General features: G+C 44.7%; 2 protein-coding genes across 7 annotated transcripts in view; both read left to right on the top strand.

Annotated features, from left to right (window-relative positions):
* The first annotated feature begins 26 nt into the window (after nucleotides 1–26).
* Nucleotides 27–3,733, top strand: LOC121599172 (Hermansky-Pudlak syndrome 1 protein homolog). The gene is made up of 8 exons (XM_041926749.1): nucleotides 27–386; nucleotides 469–612; nucleotides 926–1,038; nucleotides 1,102–2,025; nucleotides 2,122–2,236; nucleotides 2,416–2,630; nucleotides 2,719–2,968; nucleotides 3,069–3,733. Exons 1-7 carry the CDS (start codon nucleotides 264–266, stop codon nucleotides 2,894–2,896), a joined length of 1,812 nt encoding a protein of 603 aa, XP_041782683.1. The 5' UTR covers nucleotides 27–263; the 3' UTR covers nucleotides 2,897–2,968; nucleotides 3,069–3,733.
* Nucleotides 3,734–6,293: 2,560 nt separating this feature from the next.
* LOC121599173 (hexokinase type 2) overlaps nucleotides 6,294–18,610 on the top strand; it is a 28,577-nt gene continuing 16,260 nt past the window's right edge. For 2 of the 6 annotated variants that reach the window (XM_041926750.1, XM_041926751.1), the window contains exons 1-2: nucleotides 12,534–12,625; nucleotides 13,534–13,971. In XM_041926750.1, coding sequence (XP_041782684.1) covers nucleotides 13,918–13,971 — 54 coding nt within the window. In that variant the 5' untranslated portion in view covers nucleotides 12,534–12,625; nucleotides 13,534–13,917. Of the gene's footprint in view, nucleotides 7,450–12,490; nucleotides 12,510–12,533; nucleotides 12,715–13,533; nucleotides 13,972–18,610 lie in introns of those variants that run through there. The other 4 variants (XM_041926755.1, XM_041926754.1, XM_041926752.1 and 1 more) reach the window with 4 other exon arrangements.

Raw genomic sequence — 18,610 nt, 5'->3', positions numbered from 1 at the left:
AGTGGTGGTCTCGCTCGCACTGATAAATGTAAACTGATACCGACTGTGCGACGGCTGGCCATGGCAAGGCGCAGGTTTGCCTTTTCGCTGCGAACGCAACAAATTTTCACCCACAAATTGTCACCGTGCACCGTACGTAGTAGTAGTGTGTGGAATAGTGAAGCAGAAAGGATAAACACACCCACGTTTAAGGTTGGGTAAAGTCCTTGTTTTCTTTAGTGCAAAGTAACAAGATAACAGGGAAGGCTAAAAACGCCGACACGATGGAAGGCATACTGGTGTTTGATCAGACGAACGATTTAATCTACCACAACTTCAACGAAGCGATGCGGGAAAAAATGTCCAAGCAGGCGTACGATTTGGGGCTGCTGGATGAGGAATCGGTGGTGAGTAGTGCGGCAAAACACAGCAAGCAGTGAGCAAAACATTCGTAAGGACCCTTTTTTCCTTTTATTTTATTATTTGTAGTGTCCAACGCAGGAGCTGAACTCGAACGTGCTGATACAAATCTTCAGCCCGCTGCTGGCCTCGCAGCGGATCATGATGTGCCAGTTCGACAACGCGTACACCGCGATCCAGATGGAGAACAACCTGAACGTCGTGTTTGACGAGGTGAGCCGCCGCTCGGAAGCCGTACGAGTGTGGCGAGGTTTTAGCGCAATTATTAGGGAAAAGGGAGCAGGAGGGGCTGTGTAAAGGAACTTGATTCTTTCCTTTGAAACCTCGAAAAGTCCTTCAGGAGAATCCCCCTTCCTGGTAAAACCAAAACTGGTTTAAAAGTAGGTTCCCTTGTTCGTCCGTCTGGCTGAACAAAGCGATACAAGATGAGATAAAGTTGTTAAATGATAAGAATATTTACATTTTTTTTATCAATCTCACGTCCTATCTTCAAACAATTATTCCCATTTTTTTGCCTTGGTTACAGTTTTTAGGGTATATTTTCCTTGAGATCAGCACCAAAGAAGTCGATCTGGTGAAGCGCGAGCTGGGAGCGTTCATTGCCTTCATTAAGTACATCTGTGGACCAAACATTTTCACGTAAGTGGCGGCACAGTTTATCGTGTTAAACATCCACTGTATAATTCTCCTTCTTTTTTCCAGAATTAAAAACGATACAACAAAGGCGGAACACCTAACCGAGCTTATCCTCACCTACCGGGAGCTGTACGCCATCAACCAGGGCGTGCTGATGGAAGCGATCGAGCAGCTGCTGGTGAACGTGGACGTAAAGAGTACGGTGGTGAACGCACTGCAGGCAGCTACCGACCGGTTAAAGCAGGACCCACACTCCCAGCGCTCCCATTCGCTGCTCTTCGTCGGCAGCAAGTTTCTCGCCCGGTACAGCACGCGCCAGGCGCAGGAGTTAGCCGCCGTCGACATGTTCTTTCTTAGCATGCTCTGCCAGATGTACAATCGGCGCAGTACCGCCCATCGGCAGCGCATTGAGTCACGCATCGTGTTCCTGCAGGGCAGCGTGCACCAGTCGTACGCCGGCTGCGTACCGCACATCGTGCACGTGGTGCAGCTGTTCGAGCACGTGTCGCTGGTGCTGGTGATCGAGCATGCTCACACCGCACTGGCCAGCCACCTGTACGATGTGTACTTTGCGCTGCACAAGCTGCAAAACCTGCAGAGCCAGTTCGATCTGGACAATTTGCGCGGTGCGTTCGATGCGCTCGAAACGTACGCGAAGCACACGCAGGATGCGCTGCGCAAGGTGAAGGCGCACAATGCCGAGGTGGACGAGTGCATTCGCACGTTCGGCGTGCGGTGGGACACGCTGCGCAAGAAGTACGCGGATTACTTTAAAGCATCGGACAATGCGCTGATCGTGAAGATTGAATCGAACATGCCGATGTTTGTGGAGTCGGTGAAGGAGCTGTTCCGGTTGCTGTGCGCCAGCTGTGCAACGCTCGAGCATGGGTTGCAGCGCGTGAGCGACATTGCGGACGTGGCGGAGGCGAGCCTGAAGGAGGTGTTCGTGTTCCTGCACGCCAAGTCGCAGAAAAACTTTACCATGGGATCATATCCTTTTCAAATTCAGAAGCTTCGATGCTGGCAAATGTATTGCAGAATTATTTTTCCTTAACATTAGGTTCTGTTTTTTTTTTCGCTGCGCACATATATGGAGGAGTTCCCGGGCATGGTACACTTCATGCATATAGATCGGTACAATGGCCGAATCGTTGCCCCATCACTCGACGATCACGACCCGTCGGACATTCTGAAGGACAGGGTAAGATGATTACAGCCTAGCAAAACGTGCCAATTCCCAAACATTCTAATCCAACGCTCTATTTCTACGTACTCTATGGAGCTCCATGCGTTCCAGAAATCTCCAAAAATAGACCCCCTTTTGATAAGAGTTTATTTATACTAAAGCAATACTCGGTTCTACCCTCCCCGCATTCACAGATATGGTCGATGGTCGACTTTTCGCGCACCTATCTGGACAAGGGTTACATGTCAATGATCTGGAAAGATGTGACGTTCAGCTACGCGTACTTCCTCTGGTTCGAGGACGAGCACGGTGCGACCTTGAAGCCGAACGAACCGGCGAGCCATGGGGCGGTACTGCCGGCCACGAAACCGTCGCTGACTGCCGGCATCTTGGCCGGTGACTACTATCAGTAAGCAGTCCATCAGTAGTAGTAGTAGTAGTAACCTCTGAACGGGTCGTGATTTACTGGCTAACCGATGTTGGTGTCATTTGCACAGGCGCCTTATCGAAAGCTGCTTCCCAAGGACACCGTCGAGCAAGGTCCGCTGTTACGAGCTGTTTCTCGTGCACCTGGGGCTCGTCACTTCAACGATCGTGCTGGAGCACTGTCGCCGGCTAGCCGTTACCATTACCGATCTGACGGGATGCATTGGGAATCCGATCGATCTACTTTAGGGGCATGAACAAGCGTAGTTTTACACAGCGTTGTATGTTACATCAGATTAGTTTGAGGTTGTCTTAGTTCATGTAAGTAATCTTTTTCTCATTTTTCTTCCCTTTCTACACTATTTATGATCAATTATTCTCGTCTATTGTTTTACTCCACTAATGCTGGCTAACGATAAAGACGTACGTTCCAGCAGATTAGCATAACGCTGCGCCCCATGGAGAACATTCCAACCTTCATTCGCCGGCTGCATCGGTCTGCATCCAGCAACTGCACAGTGCAATATTTATTTATTAGAAAAGTGCCGCCGAGTGCGCATACAGATGTCTGCTACTACTACCATTACTACTACCACTACCACTACTACTATCACTAACTAAACTTTATCACCACCTTGAGACGACCACCAGAAGCACATTTACATACATATTTATCAAAATTGATCGTATCTTTAGTACACGCAGACACGGTCAGGGCACGGTCGGCTCACACATTTTCTGTGCCAATTCTTCTTTAGATGGCGTCGTGCGATGATCAAGCATTTCGCTCATATCTATGGTGTCCTCACCATCACCATCATCATCTTTATGCAGTGTATCAATGGCTCCACCGAAACTGAACGTACTAGGTACCATCTTCGTTTGCATCGTATGTTTGCACCATCCCACCCCGTTCTTATCCCTCAAAAAGGTTCCTTAGGACGTAGAGGTTTGATTTGAAGATTTGCATTCGAAAGCAATATACACACAGTGTGTCCTCGGATGTAGAGGGATATCAAAGTCTTTGCCCCAAAAGTGTGAAAGTTTACTTCATGATGACATGCAATCTTGTTTCTTTTTTAAAAATATCTATAGTTTGAATTTCCTTTATAACGTTCATGCTGTATCACATATTGTCTTACCTTAATGTCTTAGTGTTTTAAGTGGAAGAGTGGAAGAGTCTTAGTGCCGGATGGAAGAGTCTTCGTTTATTTACGATCTCAAATGTAACATGGTTCTTTCCCCTGGGGATTTGCCAGATGTTTTGATGACGTGATTCATCAGTGCATCCGTCCGGCCGATGGGATTCACCACTCAGAGTTCATCAACGTTTGTTATCTTATCAATTGGGTGATTTCTGAACTCTAGAATGAAGACAACCAAGATACTCACGCAATTGTAACGTACTTTCTATCCAATGATGTCTTATGATTCCATTTTGATTCCCTACTGAGCATTTCTAGGTACTATAGACACCATTGTTCAATCATTTCCGTTAAGATTTCTTCTATTTGGTGCACACTGAAAGTGCTATTTTGTAGCGCATCGAACCATCTGATGCGTTTGATCTCACGTTGCGAAGGTCAGGTTAACCGTGCTCAGTCCTCCCCACACCCAACCAGCGCACGCACATGCCCCTTACTCCACACTTCAGAGCAGCAGCCAGTTTGAAGATTGGCACAGGGAATTGAAAGGTACCACTGCCGCGCACTGCCCTTAATGCCGTATGATTAGCGTTGATAAGACCTAATTGCACTGTCGATGAATGTTGGTCGGTGCAGTACGGGCAGTGCAGTGCGCGGTTTGTGCGCCTGCAAAATTTCAACACAAGTGTGCACAAGAGGCATGGGTTAGATGCTGGTACTTGCAATCGCATGGCGCACACATCTTGATGACAACAACATCGATGAATGCCTGCAGCTGGGGAGTTGCCCGTCTCCTCTCCAGGCCGACGTTTGGATGTCATATAGGTTGTTTTCCAACACTGTTGCCCGCCACTGGATCGTGTCACGGGACAATTATAATAATAATCATTATTGATAGCGATAGTGTTGGAAGAGGGTGAGTGAGCGAGACTCTGTATTTGAATAGTACAATCCACTTCCGCCCGTGCGCTGACACGTGCGACCCAAGCGCGCGTGGATGTGTTTGTATCAGTGGATTTGTATCAGTAAATTAACGGCTTCTTTATCCGCATAGAGTATTTGCAAATGAAAATTGATATTTTCAGAAGAATTGTGTTGAAGTTGTTTTGGGATTGTAATAGAAATACATTAATTACAGCAGACGCAAATTTCGTCAGAAATAAAAGGTCTCAAGGTGAAATTTCGTCAGCAATCATTGGTCACGTGTTGGAATTTCGTCAGACATAATGACGCAATGCATATTTTCCATCTTTTGGAGAGTTTTGTTGACTTGCTAGGGACAAGAATTTATCCCATGTCAGATCCATACACAACCACAGATAGAATCTCTTTAATGACTTGCATATTGTCTGTGTTGAAGGTGTTTGAGTGTACGTGACCTCAAGGGAATTTGAAACATTTCTCAGCCTGGGATTCCTCGGCCATTTACGATGATTTGCACTATCGCATTTTGTCCATATTCAAACTGAGGAAGAACCGCGCAAAATATTACAACAAAAAAAGGTATTTTTATCAAAAAAGAACGTGAGTGTATCAAGAAGACCTACTAGAACTAAAATAATGCACTTCAAAGGAAACAAATTTACCTTGAAAACCAGCCAGCAGCAGAAAGTATATTTCAACGACATCGAGCTGTCTGAAATATACATTTTAGTAAGTTATGAAGGTTTGTAAGTAATGTACAACTTCATATCTATTAGTTTAACAATTAATTATTATGTCTTTAATAGTTAAACTACATTAATAATAACGAAAATATTACTAAAAATAGTTAACAGATCAATAGAGACGTATGAAACGTGTAGATATTTCAAATGAAGAACATAAGGGTTTCATATAGTAGAGAACGAACATAGAGTTAGTTAAAGAAGTAGTAAAAATTCAAGAGAAGACAGATAAAATGATTAAACTATCTAAAACAAACTAGTAATGAATCAACAGAAAAGAGGTTGAATAACTGACAGGGTTCTGACGATATTCCAAAAAAGTGATCAAACAGTTGTGAGAAAGCATAAAAGTGTTGGTTGGATTTTACATGGTAACAATTTGACTTCAATCATTTATCCTAACAGCTAGACGTCATATCCAACAGACTAATTCAGCTTCATTCATCGACCCGAAGACACGAGGCGCTTCTTTTCCACAGGAGTCGAGATCAGTCGAGGATCATGTGGCAAAATGAGTGTTTGTGTGTGTGCGTGTGTGAGCCATCCGTTAATTTCTACGCTTACTAACATCATCCACCCGAAAACCCCCTAATCAATGTGACTACTACTACTACTACTAGGCACCACCTTGCGAAGCGAACTCTGACGCGCCGCCTTTGCTATGACCGCGATCGTGCAAATCTTCGGCATGAGCAGCACGGTACATGGGGTAGTAGAAGGCCAGAAGGGTGCCGTTTTTTTTCAACTAACGACCATTGGCCATTTAGTTTGCGCATCCGATCGTTTTCCAACCCCGGACTGGCTCAGTCGAAACTGTCCGTCATCGGGGTACGATCGTCGTTGTAGTGTCGTTGTCGTGCTGGTTTCCCCCGATATCTTCGGAAGAGTGTGCGGGTGTTTTTTGGGAGAAGTTTGGTCAGAAAAGTGTCCTACAGATTGTGAGTGTTCCAAAGATTCGGTGCAAATTAGTGTATTTGTAGCATCTCGGGCGAAGTCATCGGCGATTACCTCAGAAGGTTGAAAGGAAAGAAAAATATCGATTGTGTAACATCGCTGTGTACCGCCGTCCTTCAAGATCACTTTTCCTTGCGTGAGAAACAGAGTTGTGTAAACAAAAAATTGCACTAAATGCTACACTTTTGCAAGCATCACTTCACCAGTTTGTTTGTAATTTTGAGTTTGTAATAAGTTCTTCAACAAAAAAAGGTTAACTTCTTGTGATACCGTGAAGCGTTACATAAATCGTTGCACGGTGTTGTTCCGGTGCACTCGTTCCGCTCTCACCATAAGCGTTCTGGATGAATTCTCTCTTGCTGCCAGTGCCAATGCTCGCCCCCTTTGCTTCAATGTCACAGTGATAGTGATTTTATGTAATCAGCAACATCACCGATCACTCGAAACACCAGCCGGGCGCGCACCGATCGATCGATCGAGCTCGAAAGAACCTCGATTCCGCCCCGTCCAAACCGTCTGGCCGATTTGAGGGAACAGAAAAAAGAAAAACAAAACACTGTAACTCGTCTCGTCTCGTAACGTCTGGTCACCGATTGCCGGTACGAATACAACAACATAGCATTGCGCTAGAAGACGGGCTTTGGAAAGTTGTGTGAGGAAAAGTGGCGATCGGGTAAAAATAGTCAAGGGCCCACCACCTACGCGCGCCCACGGTGGGAGTGGGAACGGAGGGGAACGGTTTCGTTAAAGGCCAGTCGCCAGTGTCGGGGTGCATTCGCGTGCGAACAGTGTAGTGTTTGTGTGTGTATGTGTGTGTGAGGGTGTGTACAAAGTTGAAGGCTTACATAATTGCCCAACGCCAGAAAGCAGAAAGCCCTAGACGACGAGAGCCTGCGCGGAGGAGAGGAAAAGTGCTTCGTTTTCCACGATTAAAGGATAGGAAAGAACGAACGAACCGAAAGTGGAAAGTGTTGCCCCTCCACATTCTGCCCAGCCGAAGGTCATCTGCATGTCGGAAATGGAAGTCCTCGAGGAGGTAAGTGGCAACAAATGGCATTGGGGATTGCCCGAAAAACCGGACCTATGTAAAACAAAAATGGAATGGGTGGGTGGGTGTGTCTCGGTAGACCGGTCGTGCTTCGCAGATACGTCCAGTCGCTGACGGGGCAGTAACCGGGTACCCAAGATTGCTTATCGACAGCTGATAAGTATCCACACAGGAAACTGGAGCGTCATTTTGCGAAAGGGGTTGTAAGCGATCGTGCTATTTGTAAACGTTTCCCCCCTTTCTTTTCTTATCAAACAAACCCTTGAAACGAATAGGTGGGAGAGAGAGAGAGAAAGGGGTTTGATAGTTAAGAGCAAAACATGTTTGCTATCACCAATAAATGGTGACAAGTCGATCATAAAACTTTGGGGAAACCTTGGGAACGATGGGAAAAGTGCGATAGTGCAAAACAGTACGCACTAGCCGGGACCGGGAACAATGGAATCGCTTCAATTCATGGGCTAATCTTGTTTAACTATTTACCGAATCTACTTCACATCCGGCAGAGGCAGTATAGTTTCGCTGAGCTTACGTTCAAAATCCATTGTTTCGGATGATTCTACGCATTTAAGTTGATGTCCATCTTATCTGCACCATTGTAAGACAATTTCCTCTTCCTTGGGGAGTGTTATTTATGATCGCAATAATGGGGATGACACCTGCGAAGTGTGCACCGCGCACCAAAGTGCAAAATATTAAGCACAATAACCCCTGCTTGATTAAAGACAAACGCCGCACGCGCAGCTCAATCCTTTGCGCAAATAGGGCAGGCATCCTTTTACTACCGCCGGCGGCGCACTGTAAGTTACGCCAATCGATCCCGGATGTGTAGAAAATAAAACGATTAAGCGACACCAATTATCGGGGGATTTTACGGAACCTGGGTGTGATAAGCGCTCTTAGGGGGCGCTGCCATCGACGGTTGTGCTTGTTAGCAAAAGGGCTAACTAAATTACACCATCTTGCAGCATTGTCATCACGTGAAGCGTTTCGTTTTTTTTTTGTGTGTCTGCGCACGGTTTGCGGTAGGATTTTGTCCAAGTGCGGCTAAGTGGATGGTGCTTGAGAAGCATTGAACATCGTTTGAGGTTAGGATTGTTTGTTCTTTTGGTTCATATATCCTCTGAGTCATAACATCTATTGCAAAAACATTGGTTTAACGACAAAGTGATCATGAAAAGATTCAAACAATTAGTTGTTCCCAGAAATCTAAACTGTTAGCCCTAAATCCAATGGCTAGTATTATTGAATTCGTTCGTAACGGGAACGTACGGCGCTCACATGAAAATCTAGGGATGACAACATATTTCATGAGCCCGGTCCTACAAAGCCGCGGTGAATAACTGTAGAAACCATCTAGTACGTTAGGAAAATGAGTGTCGGGACGTACGCCGCCGCTACGAACGGATTCAATAATACCAGCCAAAATTATTATGATTCAGTTCTAACATACCTTACCGCAGACCCACCGCGTGGTCCAATGGCAGAGGTCTTAGGCTGCTGTAAAGGCCTTCCGTCGTTCAATTCTCCCAACAGGATAGAGTTCAACTATTTCCGGATAAAAATATTATTTGGTTAAGGTTAATTACCTTAAACATCGTGATTTACAAATATGTCTTAATAATAACAGTCATTTTATATTAATACGGTCCTGGCATAATCGTTATTGTGTATTGCACGAGTGTGTTGCGCAAGGAAAGAGAAGGAAGAAAGAAGTGTCATGATGAAGTGTGAAGGTGATGAAGGTGGGTTTGCACATTTGCGCAACATTACTGATGCAATTGCACTATTATAAGTAGAAATTTATTCTCATCTTTGTACAACTTAAAGCTGAGAGTAGAGTTTCCCTTGGCAGTATAAATGATTTTTTATGGTTTTTAATATTTTAAATACTTGAAAATGAAATAATTTCCAATTTTTGCGTAATCTGTGATATGTTAAATTTAAAAAAATGTAGTAAATTTTTGGAGGAATTGTGTGTAACTTTGATACAAGTTGATACAATTGATATCTTTCAATTGCAACTTTCAAACTGCACCGAACCATGTGTATGCAAGCATTGCAACAAAATGATGCAATTCGACGCCGAATTTTATTCGATCCCTATAGAGGTCCATCTTTTGCATTGGTGAGAAGTACCACTCTTACTTGGAGATGGTTCTGCCGATAATTTTCTACAGTTTCAAAAATGCATTATTTTTACAAAATTAAAACCCAAATGCCCTAAAGGCTACCCTCCCCACCATCCAACGGCGAAGGGGAGCAGAGAGGTGCCAAAAAACCAGATTACCTGTTCCCCACTCTGCTCGTGACGTCACACTACCCCGTTTTGGAGGTGTGTCATTCGTTGCGTCTGCGCGCAGCGGTTACTGCGCACGGTTCGATGTGTGCGTGTTGGGTCTGTTGCGTACCTTAGGATGGGGATTTTTTTTCTCTTTGGAAAGGGTGCAACACGGAATTCCCCCATATAGAAGGGCTAAATGCGGCTGAGGGGCTAATGGAAGAAGGCGGGAGAAGGTTTTTGTGTCTTTCCCCTCTTGCGTTAGAAAGAACGACATTAGAACAGTCTTAAGACGTTGCGTGCCGCTGAAACAGTGCCGTTAAGTAAACACCGCGTGGGGGTTATATCGCACCCAGAGGCACACCGAGCTGTACAAGTGCTAGCACAATTAGCATTTCACTTTCCAACGCAATTCGGTACGCTCTCCCGTGCCACCGTGTTTGACGTTGTTTATGCAGCGTGTCACTTGAGCATTGTCGGTGTGTTAGTGCGACTGTCATAAAGCGATTAGAAATGTGTTTGAAACCTGATATCTCTCCGCGCTTTCTTTGTGTGTGTGTTTGTGAGATATTGTGTGTTATCGTACTTACACACACACACACTTTGTAATTCTTTCATTCCTTTTGACGCACATTGGCACATGTTCCATGTGGTGCACAGTAGAGTTGGACAAAATAGACCAAATTGTGGAGCTGATTCCGAATCGAAGGAATCGTGCGGAATCGTTTGAAACCGAAAGAAACGTCATTGTAGAACAATTTCGTATTTACAATGGAGCGTCAATTACCCGGGCCCATCGGGACTTGTCCTCGCCCGTATATGCGAATAATACAGATAATGAGTCAAATGATATATTTAATCACAAATTCCTTAAGTTTTTTTGGAAATTAATCGTATGTTTTGATAAAAATTACCCAGTTTTTATTAACTTCATGTTTTTCCAATGAGAATATTGGAAATTTGCTATGAATTATGTTTTTTTTTTGTTATTTAGACCCTTGTGCTATGATAACCGATTTTTCAAATATCCTCCTCTGCACACAATTTCACCTTTGTATTGAACTGTCATTTCTCAACAGCACGGATAAACGGATGGCCGGATAAACGGCGCTCCACCGCATTTCCAAATCTGGACACGTGTTTGGTCCTTAAAGATGACTTAATATTAAGGTGGGATTATTGTGTATCCAGTTTTGTTAGCAAATGCGACTGAAAATGTTGCGATACCATTCGTTTTGTCAGTTCGTCAATGATACGATTCAGCGATCAATACATTTTTAAAGTCAACAGACCCATAAGAACTGACAGCGTAAAAAGGATGTTGATTTTGTGATACTTGGGATGCTTTCCACCAAATCGATAAGAGTATTATACCGTCCAATACAAGTACGTCCAATAGACAGTAGTCTATAACTGTAGAGCCTCTCTGGTTTGATATATTTTAGTTGTGTTTCTCATTGGTAGGTATCTAAATAGTTGGGTTTTATGCTAATCAACAAGGTAAGCTTGATAGAAAAAAGCATCGGAATTTGGAGGATGTTTGCCTTGGGCCATTAAACGTACCTCTAGAAGTGTATGGAGCGATCAGATGGTCCAGATGACACGTTACTGTAAAAGATAAAAATATATATAGCAATAGCCTTAAACCTGGCATCTGTTTTACTAACACATTATTATCTTATGCGATTAATTTCATTTTGACTAGTTAGTCTGCAGGTGGGTTTATGGCCCCGATTTGATCGCCATTATAAATGTATAGTTATACAGAAATTGACGTAAGAAGAGAAATTATTGACGAAGACTTGATGCTGAGAAGCTCCTTGTTCTCGCAAGCTGTCAAATTGAACTAGACGGACCTACACAGGACATATAGTACTTTAAGGCCGGGCTACATTGATCGTACTCGCAAGCGTTATTTTTATATTCACTAGCGCATCTGGCGGCGACCAGCGCAAGCTAGATGTGGGTATAATTTAAGTGCCAAAATTATTCATGCTTGGTGTCTCATCAAGTTTCGACCAGCCTACCTGTTTGCCGTAGGAAATGTTGATAAACGTCCATAAATTGTAACAAAGTAGGCCGTTAATTGTTGTTGTTGGACAAATCGTCATTCATACAAAGCGTTGGGCAAATTTTTTCCACATCTTCCAATCTCTATCCATCATTGGGTAAAATTATAGCCTCCTCGACCCAAAACGTTTTTTGACAGATAAATTATACCAGCATCTAGCTTCGACCCGCCGCCGCTAGATGGCGTACGCGTTCACAAAAATTACACTACGAAGTACGATCAATGTAGCCCGGCCTTTATGCTTCGGAGGAGATGTCGGAGCAGTTTCTACGACGCTTCAGGACGATTCAGGACGATTCAGAACGTATCCAGGTTTCAGATGATTCCAAACGATTCCAGACGATTACAGGTATTGCCTGGTAGAGTTGGCAATTTACTTTCAACATCGGGAATCGGAGCCGTGACTCTAGCTGGTTCCGCGGTCGGTCCGCGAACTTCGGAGTACCCATCACCAGCGCACACGCGGTCGCTTTCCATTCAAACGTGTTTCTGTGGGTGCGTTTGTGTGCGTGAGCAGTCTTGTCTTTACAACACTAACACCGTCGTCACAGACGCCTGCCTTTGGAACACGTTCAAACACGTTCACACACACACACACAGCTCCCTAGCACACTGTCATTAGGTTACGTCCATCCCCTTCGCACTAGCGGGCCGGAATCAATGTGCAAGCGAGTAGCTCCAGGGGCCGCGGCCAAGGTGACCTTACGCAGTCTCTTAGTGCTGGACGAATTTTTCCCGTAAAAACATATATTCGCCCGTCTGTCCGCGCCACGGCGAGTTGTTTTTGAACGAAACCGCACACCGGGTCTAGGGTACGATACGCAACGACCGTGTAACCGTGTAAGGCGCAGTGAACCTGGACTGGATCTGGATCGGACTCGGCACGCTCCAACTCTGACAAGTGCGTTTGGTGAATTTTCAGCGTGTGTGTTTTGGTGTACACGCGTGTACGCGAGCAAACGTCGCTTCGTGACACGCTGCACTGTGACACGGTGGATTGAAAAAAAGGGAGCAGGATTCTCAGCGCCTACTACTATCCAGACCGCATTGGTTCGCATCTGTCATATGGGGCTTGAAATGTGAAAACGAAAAGCCTTTATGACAGGTGACAATGTAACCAACACATTAGAAAGCTGTAATCAGTGAAATGCAAGTGATAACTGCATGCACAATGAGAAATTAAAAAAAAAAAAACAGTGTGTTATTTCAAGGATTCGCAGTGCACACCGTCACAGTGACTCCTTTCTGTTAGCTTGATTGTTGTGAAATTGTGGCTCCGGTAACGATCGCAACGGAGCAACACCCGGCAAGCGGATTATAGGACCCCTTTCTCCCTTCTTAACCCCCCACCCCCCTCTCCCTTCCAAAATTAGACCGATAATGGAACTCACTCGCTCACTCCCTCCCAATCTCTCGTTCAAGTTGGTTGATGTGCCACGCACGAAATTATTTGTGACGTCTCTGCTCGTTTCATCACCCGTTCGCGCGCAGCTTCTGGTCTTTCCCTTCTTTCGCCCTTCTTTTCACTTACATTTCAATTGCTCCTAATTTGCATAGGTCGCAAAGTGTTGTTGTTCATGTGTGTATGTGTGTCTGTGTGCGATCGGTATTTTGCAAACGTTTGCAAAATTGTAGCGTGGCCACAGGAGCACATGGTACGGTGGGATTCAAAATCATGCTCATCTTTTCTAACACATTCTCTAATTACATCTTTATACAGTTCGTTGTGTGAAATTCCTCCCAAAAGTGTTGAAGAGGAAAACAAAAGTTCAACCATCCGAGCCACGTGTGGGTTTTGTGCGATTGGTAAAAGGCTTTTAAAAGTGTGGTGCAAGGCACGAGCCAGATTCTTCAACGGTCCCTTATCTCGCTGCCCTGCCCTTGGAGTGTGTATGCGTGTGTGTGTGTGTGTGTGTGTGTGTGATAAGTGAGCATTAAAAGGGAAAGAAAGAAAGCAAGCAGCCTCGCAAGACAAATCCGACCAGCCGAGGAGATCTGACTGGAAGTACGGCGATAGTAAGGCGCGACCTGCAGGCACACACATTATCGGTCGTAACATCGGCATTCGCTTAGCAAAGCTGTCCGGCCCGAACACTGTCCCAGCATGGATTTGGTGAAACCGTTCATGGGACTGCACGTGGATCGTGTCAGCAAGGAAGTAAGTATGGCGGGCGCAACATCCCTTTTGGGGCTGGAAAACTCCCAACTCCACAACTTGATAATATTGCGCCCCGAAGGCGGTGTACAGCATAGACAACAACACACGTAGGAGGGAAAGTATCGAGACAGTGTTAGGTAACAGCACAAGCCAGTGACACATGACAGTTCACAGGTGCTGCTACTCCAGCGACGGGACAGAGCGGCACGGCGGGGAGTCCTTAAAGAACGAACGGGCAAACGCAGAACCAACCAACCAACCAACCCTGTGCCTAGCAAGGAGACGTCACTGACCTTGGTGGGTTTCACTGAAGGACACCTTGAAAATGGGAACTGACGAATGTGTTCCTCTCTGCATGTGTATGTGTATATGTGGGTTGGTGTTTTTCCTTTCCTTCTAATTCAAGTGGGAGAAGGCCGGTTAGAATTTTCCGTACCTTAACGCTCCGCCATTGATTACATCAGCAAATGAGACGTTCTTTGCTTCATACAGTTGGACACAGTTGATTTTTAATGCGTTAATAATACCGTGTGGAGAGTTTATCCCCTTTGGAACGGCTTCGATTTCAGTGCATTTCACTGCACGAGTGTATTTTTCTTGAAAGCGAAACCTATTGGCATTATTGAACGGCCTGGAGCCGGAGTACGCATGTCAGCTTTAGGGGCATTCCATTCATGAATCACTAGCGGGGGAGTAGAAATACGTGCACGGGATTGCATCATCGGACGGCTGCTGTAGTATTGGTGGATCATTTATCCATCCATTGCACTAAACGCTGGGTTAAATTAAATTATTCCAGTTAAGAACTTCTATTCCATGGCGTTTTTCGTGGAGTTAATGTAAGTCGTAACAATGTCCAAAAACACTTGATTGGACTTCACAGTGTCAAATGTCACTGTTGGATTGGCTGAATCTTTGAAATTATTACCAGGGTTACCATGTATAAAATCGTTGTCTGAGCTCATGCATAGCAGCAGAGAGCATGGAGTCAATTTATGATTGAGGATCATTCCAATACTTCATTTAACTTGTCTTGATAATGTCAGCCAAAATCTAGTCGTCTTGCCTATTTTACCCTAATCCTATTGAAAGAATACACACTTTGGATTGAGCTCCGTTTAAATACCTTAATTTGTCCTGAGTATTTTGACTGATCTGCTTTTGGCAGTAGGAAAGAATACAAGGGTCAAAGGGTCAAACATTGTCCCCTTAGCAACCATTTCTCCACATCAGCCAAATCATTTCATCAGCATCAACAAAGTCAGAGTCAGTATCCTCTCCCACCAGTAAGCTCTATCTAGTTACCTTGATTTTGTGCAACAAAAACAGTTAAAAACAGTTCAATTTTGCATCATAATTACAAAGTTCGTCATCGTACTTGAATTATAAAGTGTTGTAAGAATAGTGAATAGTCATGATTTGATCCATGTACCGTTGTGGTAGTAGCGCTCCACGCTGCTGTCTGCACTATTCGGCCGCTCTTGACTTACGCCATCTAAATGTCAATATAAGCAACTCAATTCGCCAATATTCATACGCTACACGTAGTTTCTCGCGTTTTTCGACAGTTAAACAAGGTTTCGTTAAAAATTATTTCCACCCCTTTTAAAACATCATTAACACGCTCCTGCAGATGAAATCGGTGTCAAAAACCAATCAAACCAAGCAACCATGATCGAGAACAATCATGCTCCACGTTGTAGGCTGGGCTCAGTCTGATCAGTTTGCGTTTCACTTTCGTTGCGGCGTTTGCGGGCTCCTAAAGGACAGAGGAAAACAAAAAAAAAAAGTCAAAAAGAAATCCCCGAAACAAGAAGGTTTGACCTTCGCTTATCAGGCCTGCCTGCGGGGGCAAAATCTATACCGCTGCTTTGCGTCAGATTCGTGGTGATTTCTTCTCGCTTGTACAGTTGATTTGGCTTCGCTGTTATTTTTCGTACCGTTCCGCCCGAAACCGGTTCACCGGTTTGGCCGTGTGCGGTTTTGGTTGCGGGGCTCCTCCACGCATGGCGGAATTGTTGCTTAATAAATTAAAGCTGCGCACGGGAGAGTGAGCGGTGCGCGATCGTATTGAGCGATCTGTGTGTTGATCTTTTGGGCCACGCGAAATCGAGCAGCGCGCGCTGTGTCTGTGCTCAATTCCACTGGTGGGATTGTCGAAAAGTTGCCGTTCGTGGCAATCGAGCAAATGTGAGCATTTTTTTGTGTGATTTGAGCTTGCAACACTTTAAAGTTGACACGCCACCTGACAGTTAAGCCTGCACGCCGCAGACCCTCGGTGCACTGACCCGGGCACGATTGTTGCCTTCGATAGCACCGCCGGTGGGGGCTTGTAGAGAAGGTCGTTCCGAACCGCTGCATCCCTTCGCTGGTCCCAGCTAGGGTCCGGAAGTATGGTTGGGCTTTAGTTTTTTTCTTCTGCAAACACGACCGGTGAGCGGAAACCCCTTTACTGCTTGCGCACGGAAGGTACGTCCGTGGTCAGGTGGACGGTTCAATTCCGCGTAGTCGTATAACCGGGCGTCCTTCAGCGAATGGGGGAGTGAAGTCAGCAGGACATCGTGCTAGGAAGGGGTGGGCTTGTCTACGGTTTGCTTGTAGCGGCGAATTTAAGACCGATTTTTCACCTGCGCGAGACGATACGCGGACTGTAAAAGTGTGCGCACTTTAATTGAACAATGCTTAATGTTATCTCATTAGAGTGTGATTAGCTTAATCATGAGCGAGATTGGCGTTGAAGCATTATCGACGGGGAATGCGGATTCGCTCTGCTGAGTAATGGAATGAAAATAGATTAGGGTGACGTTTGGTCGGGGTTCTTCGAGAAGAATGTCTAATAATTCGATAAGTCATATTTTCTATGGAGTTGTACACATTGAGGACCATCTATAAACTACGTAACGCGCGTACGGAGACGAGGGAACTCCATAAAAGTATTCTATGGGTTTTATTACATCAAGGAGAGGTGGTCAACAATTCTAATCTGTGAAGATTTGGCGGTTGACGTAATTCATGGATGATCCCCTGAGACTTTTGAATGTAATCCAAAAACGTTATTTACTTATTTTAGTTAAATAAAAGGGGCTTAAATGTTTTAAAGCCACATCCATAAGCTGCTGTCCAGATAAGACTTGATCCCACGACCTGCGTTGTTATATGGGCTGTGCGCGATGCCACGACACCACGAAACAGACACAGCTTACTGTGATTCAAATTCTAGTTTGCTCCTATCCTGTGCTGTGATGAATCTCCCGCCCAGGAAACTGGGTCAGTTGCTTGGCCTAGTTTTGTGCCTTACCGAAGATAATGCTTCTGCTTACGAGAGCACAAAAAAAACGTCTTGAAAAGATGACCAACTAGCTTTTAAAAGAAAAAAAAGAGAGCAAAAAACACTAAAAAAATAATCGATTAATGAGTTGTGTGTATGTGTGTGTGTGTGTGTGTGTGTGTGTGTGTGTGTGTGTGTGTATGCATTTGTTCGCTCATTGCCTAAACGCAAACGATGAATTGGTTTTGGGCGGGCCAATGCTGACCCAAACACCACACCACCGACCACGCCGTTACGTATGTTTTCTTTTCCCCCTTTCCCCCCCCCCCCTCCCCCTTTATTGCTTTGCGAGACTAATGCACCTTGTGGAGCAAAGTTCACACACCAACATTGTTGCACCTCCAGTACGTTCTGTTGCCATTTGGAGCAGTGTTTACACATCGCCCGCCTTTTTATTTTTGAAATGCCAAGATTGCCCTGGCTATGCTGACAGTTCGTTTTGGGCGGCAAAAGGGGTGTGTGTGTGTGTGTGCGTTTGCTCATACTGCAATCAAGCGTCACGTTTTTAGTAGTAACGCGCAGTGAGTAACGCTAAGTAATAACACGACACACTACCAATACACGGTGGCATGACGTTCGGCACATCGCAAACCGCATTCGATGAAGGGTTTTCATATCGATACCGCTGCCCCCGGCAACACCCCACGCACTGCACCACACTGGTGGTTTTGGGGCGGTAGAGATAGAAGCAACGATAGAGAGAGAGAGAGAAAGAGCTGGTGCAATTTTACGTTCATTCATTTCAATGTCACGGAGATACTTGGATACTTGTTGCACTGGCGCTGACAGGCACTAGCACACAATCTATTGCGCGTCTTGGTCGCGTTCGTCATCTGCTCACCTAATGGAGGGCGGTTTACTGCACCGGAAGTCTTGTTATGTTAGTAGGTGAAGGGTGTTTTTATTTTCTAATTAAGGGATCTTATTTTGTGGCGTATCCGATGCCGACGTGTCATTGATTGATTGATTAATGCAGTGACTTTTACTTTTATTTCACGGTTTCAAATGTCATAGCTTGCTTTTCTTACCCTTTCAAAGATACTAGCAGATAGACTAGATTTTTAATAATTTTTAAGAAGTTTGTTTATTTTTTATTTCGCCTATTTTTTATAAAGATCATAATTTATTTATGTCTTCAAAATTTTCGAAAATTCTTTTATGTAAACAGAGGATTTTATCAATAGGTGGGAATTATCGTATTTAATACATGTAGATCATGTGTATTTGTTGCTTCTATTTTCCCAATAGATGGCGCTCACGTCCTTTGATACTAATTTAGTATTTTAACCCTAACGTCACTACAGAATCAAA

This window comes from Anopheles merus, chromosome 3L, assembly GCF_017562075.2.
Source record: "Anopheles merus strain MAF chromosome 3L, AmerM5.1, whole genome shotgun sequence".
NCBI lineage: Eukaryota > Metazoa > Arthropoda > Insecta > Diptera > Culicidae > Anopheles > Anopheles merus.
The sequence above is the reverse complement of the archived record's forward strand: the minus strand, read 5'-3'. Positions and strand labels throughout refer to the sequence as shown.

Bases quoted from the DNA above. Each gene is read 5' to 3' on its own strand.
- LOC121599172 (XM_041926749.1), top strand. From the start codon at position 264: ATGGAAGGCATACTGGTGTTTGATCAGACGAACGATTTAATCTACCAC. The intron at 613-925 runs GTGAGCCGCCGC...CCTTGGTTACAG, and splicing joins TGAACGTCGTGTTTGACGAG to TTTTTAGGGTATATTTTCCT. The intron at 2,631-2,718 runs GTAAGCAGTCCA...TCATTTGCACAG, and splicing joins TTGGCCGGTGACTACTATCA to GCGCCTTATCGAAAGCTGCT.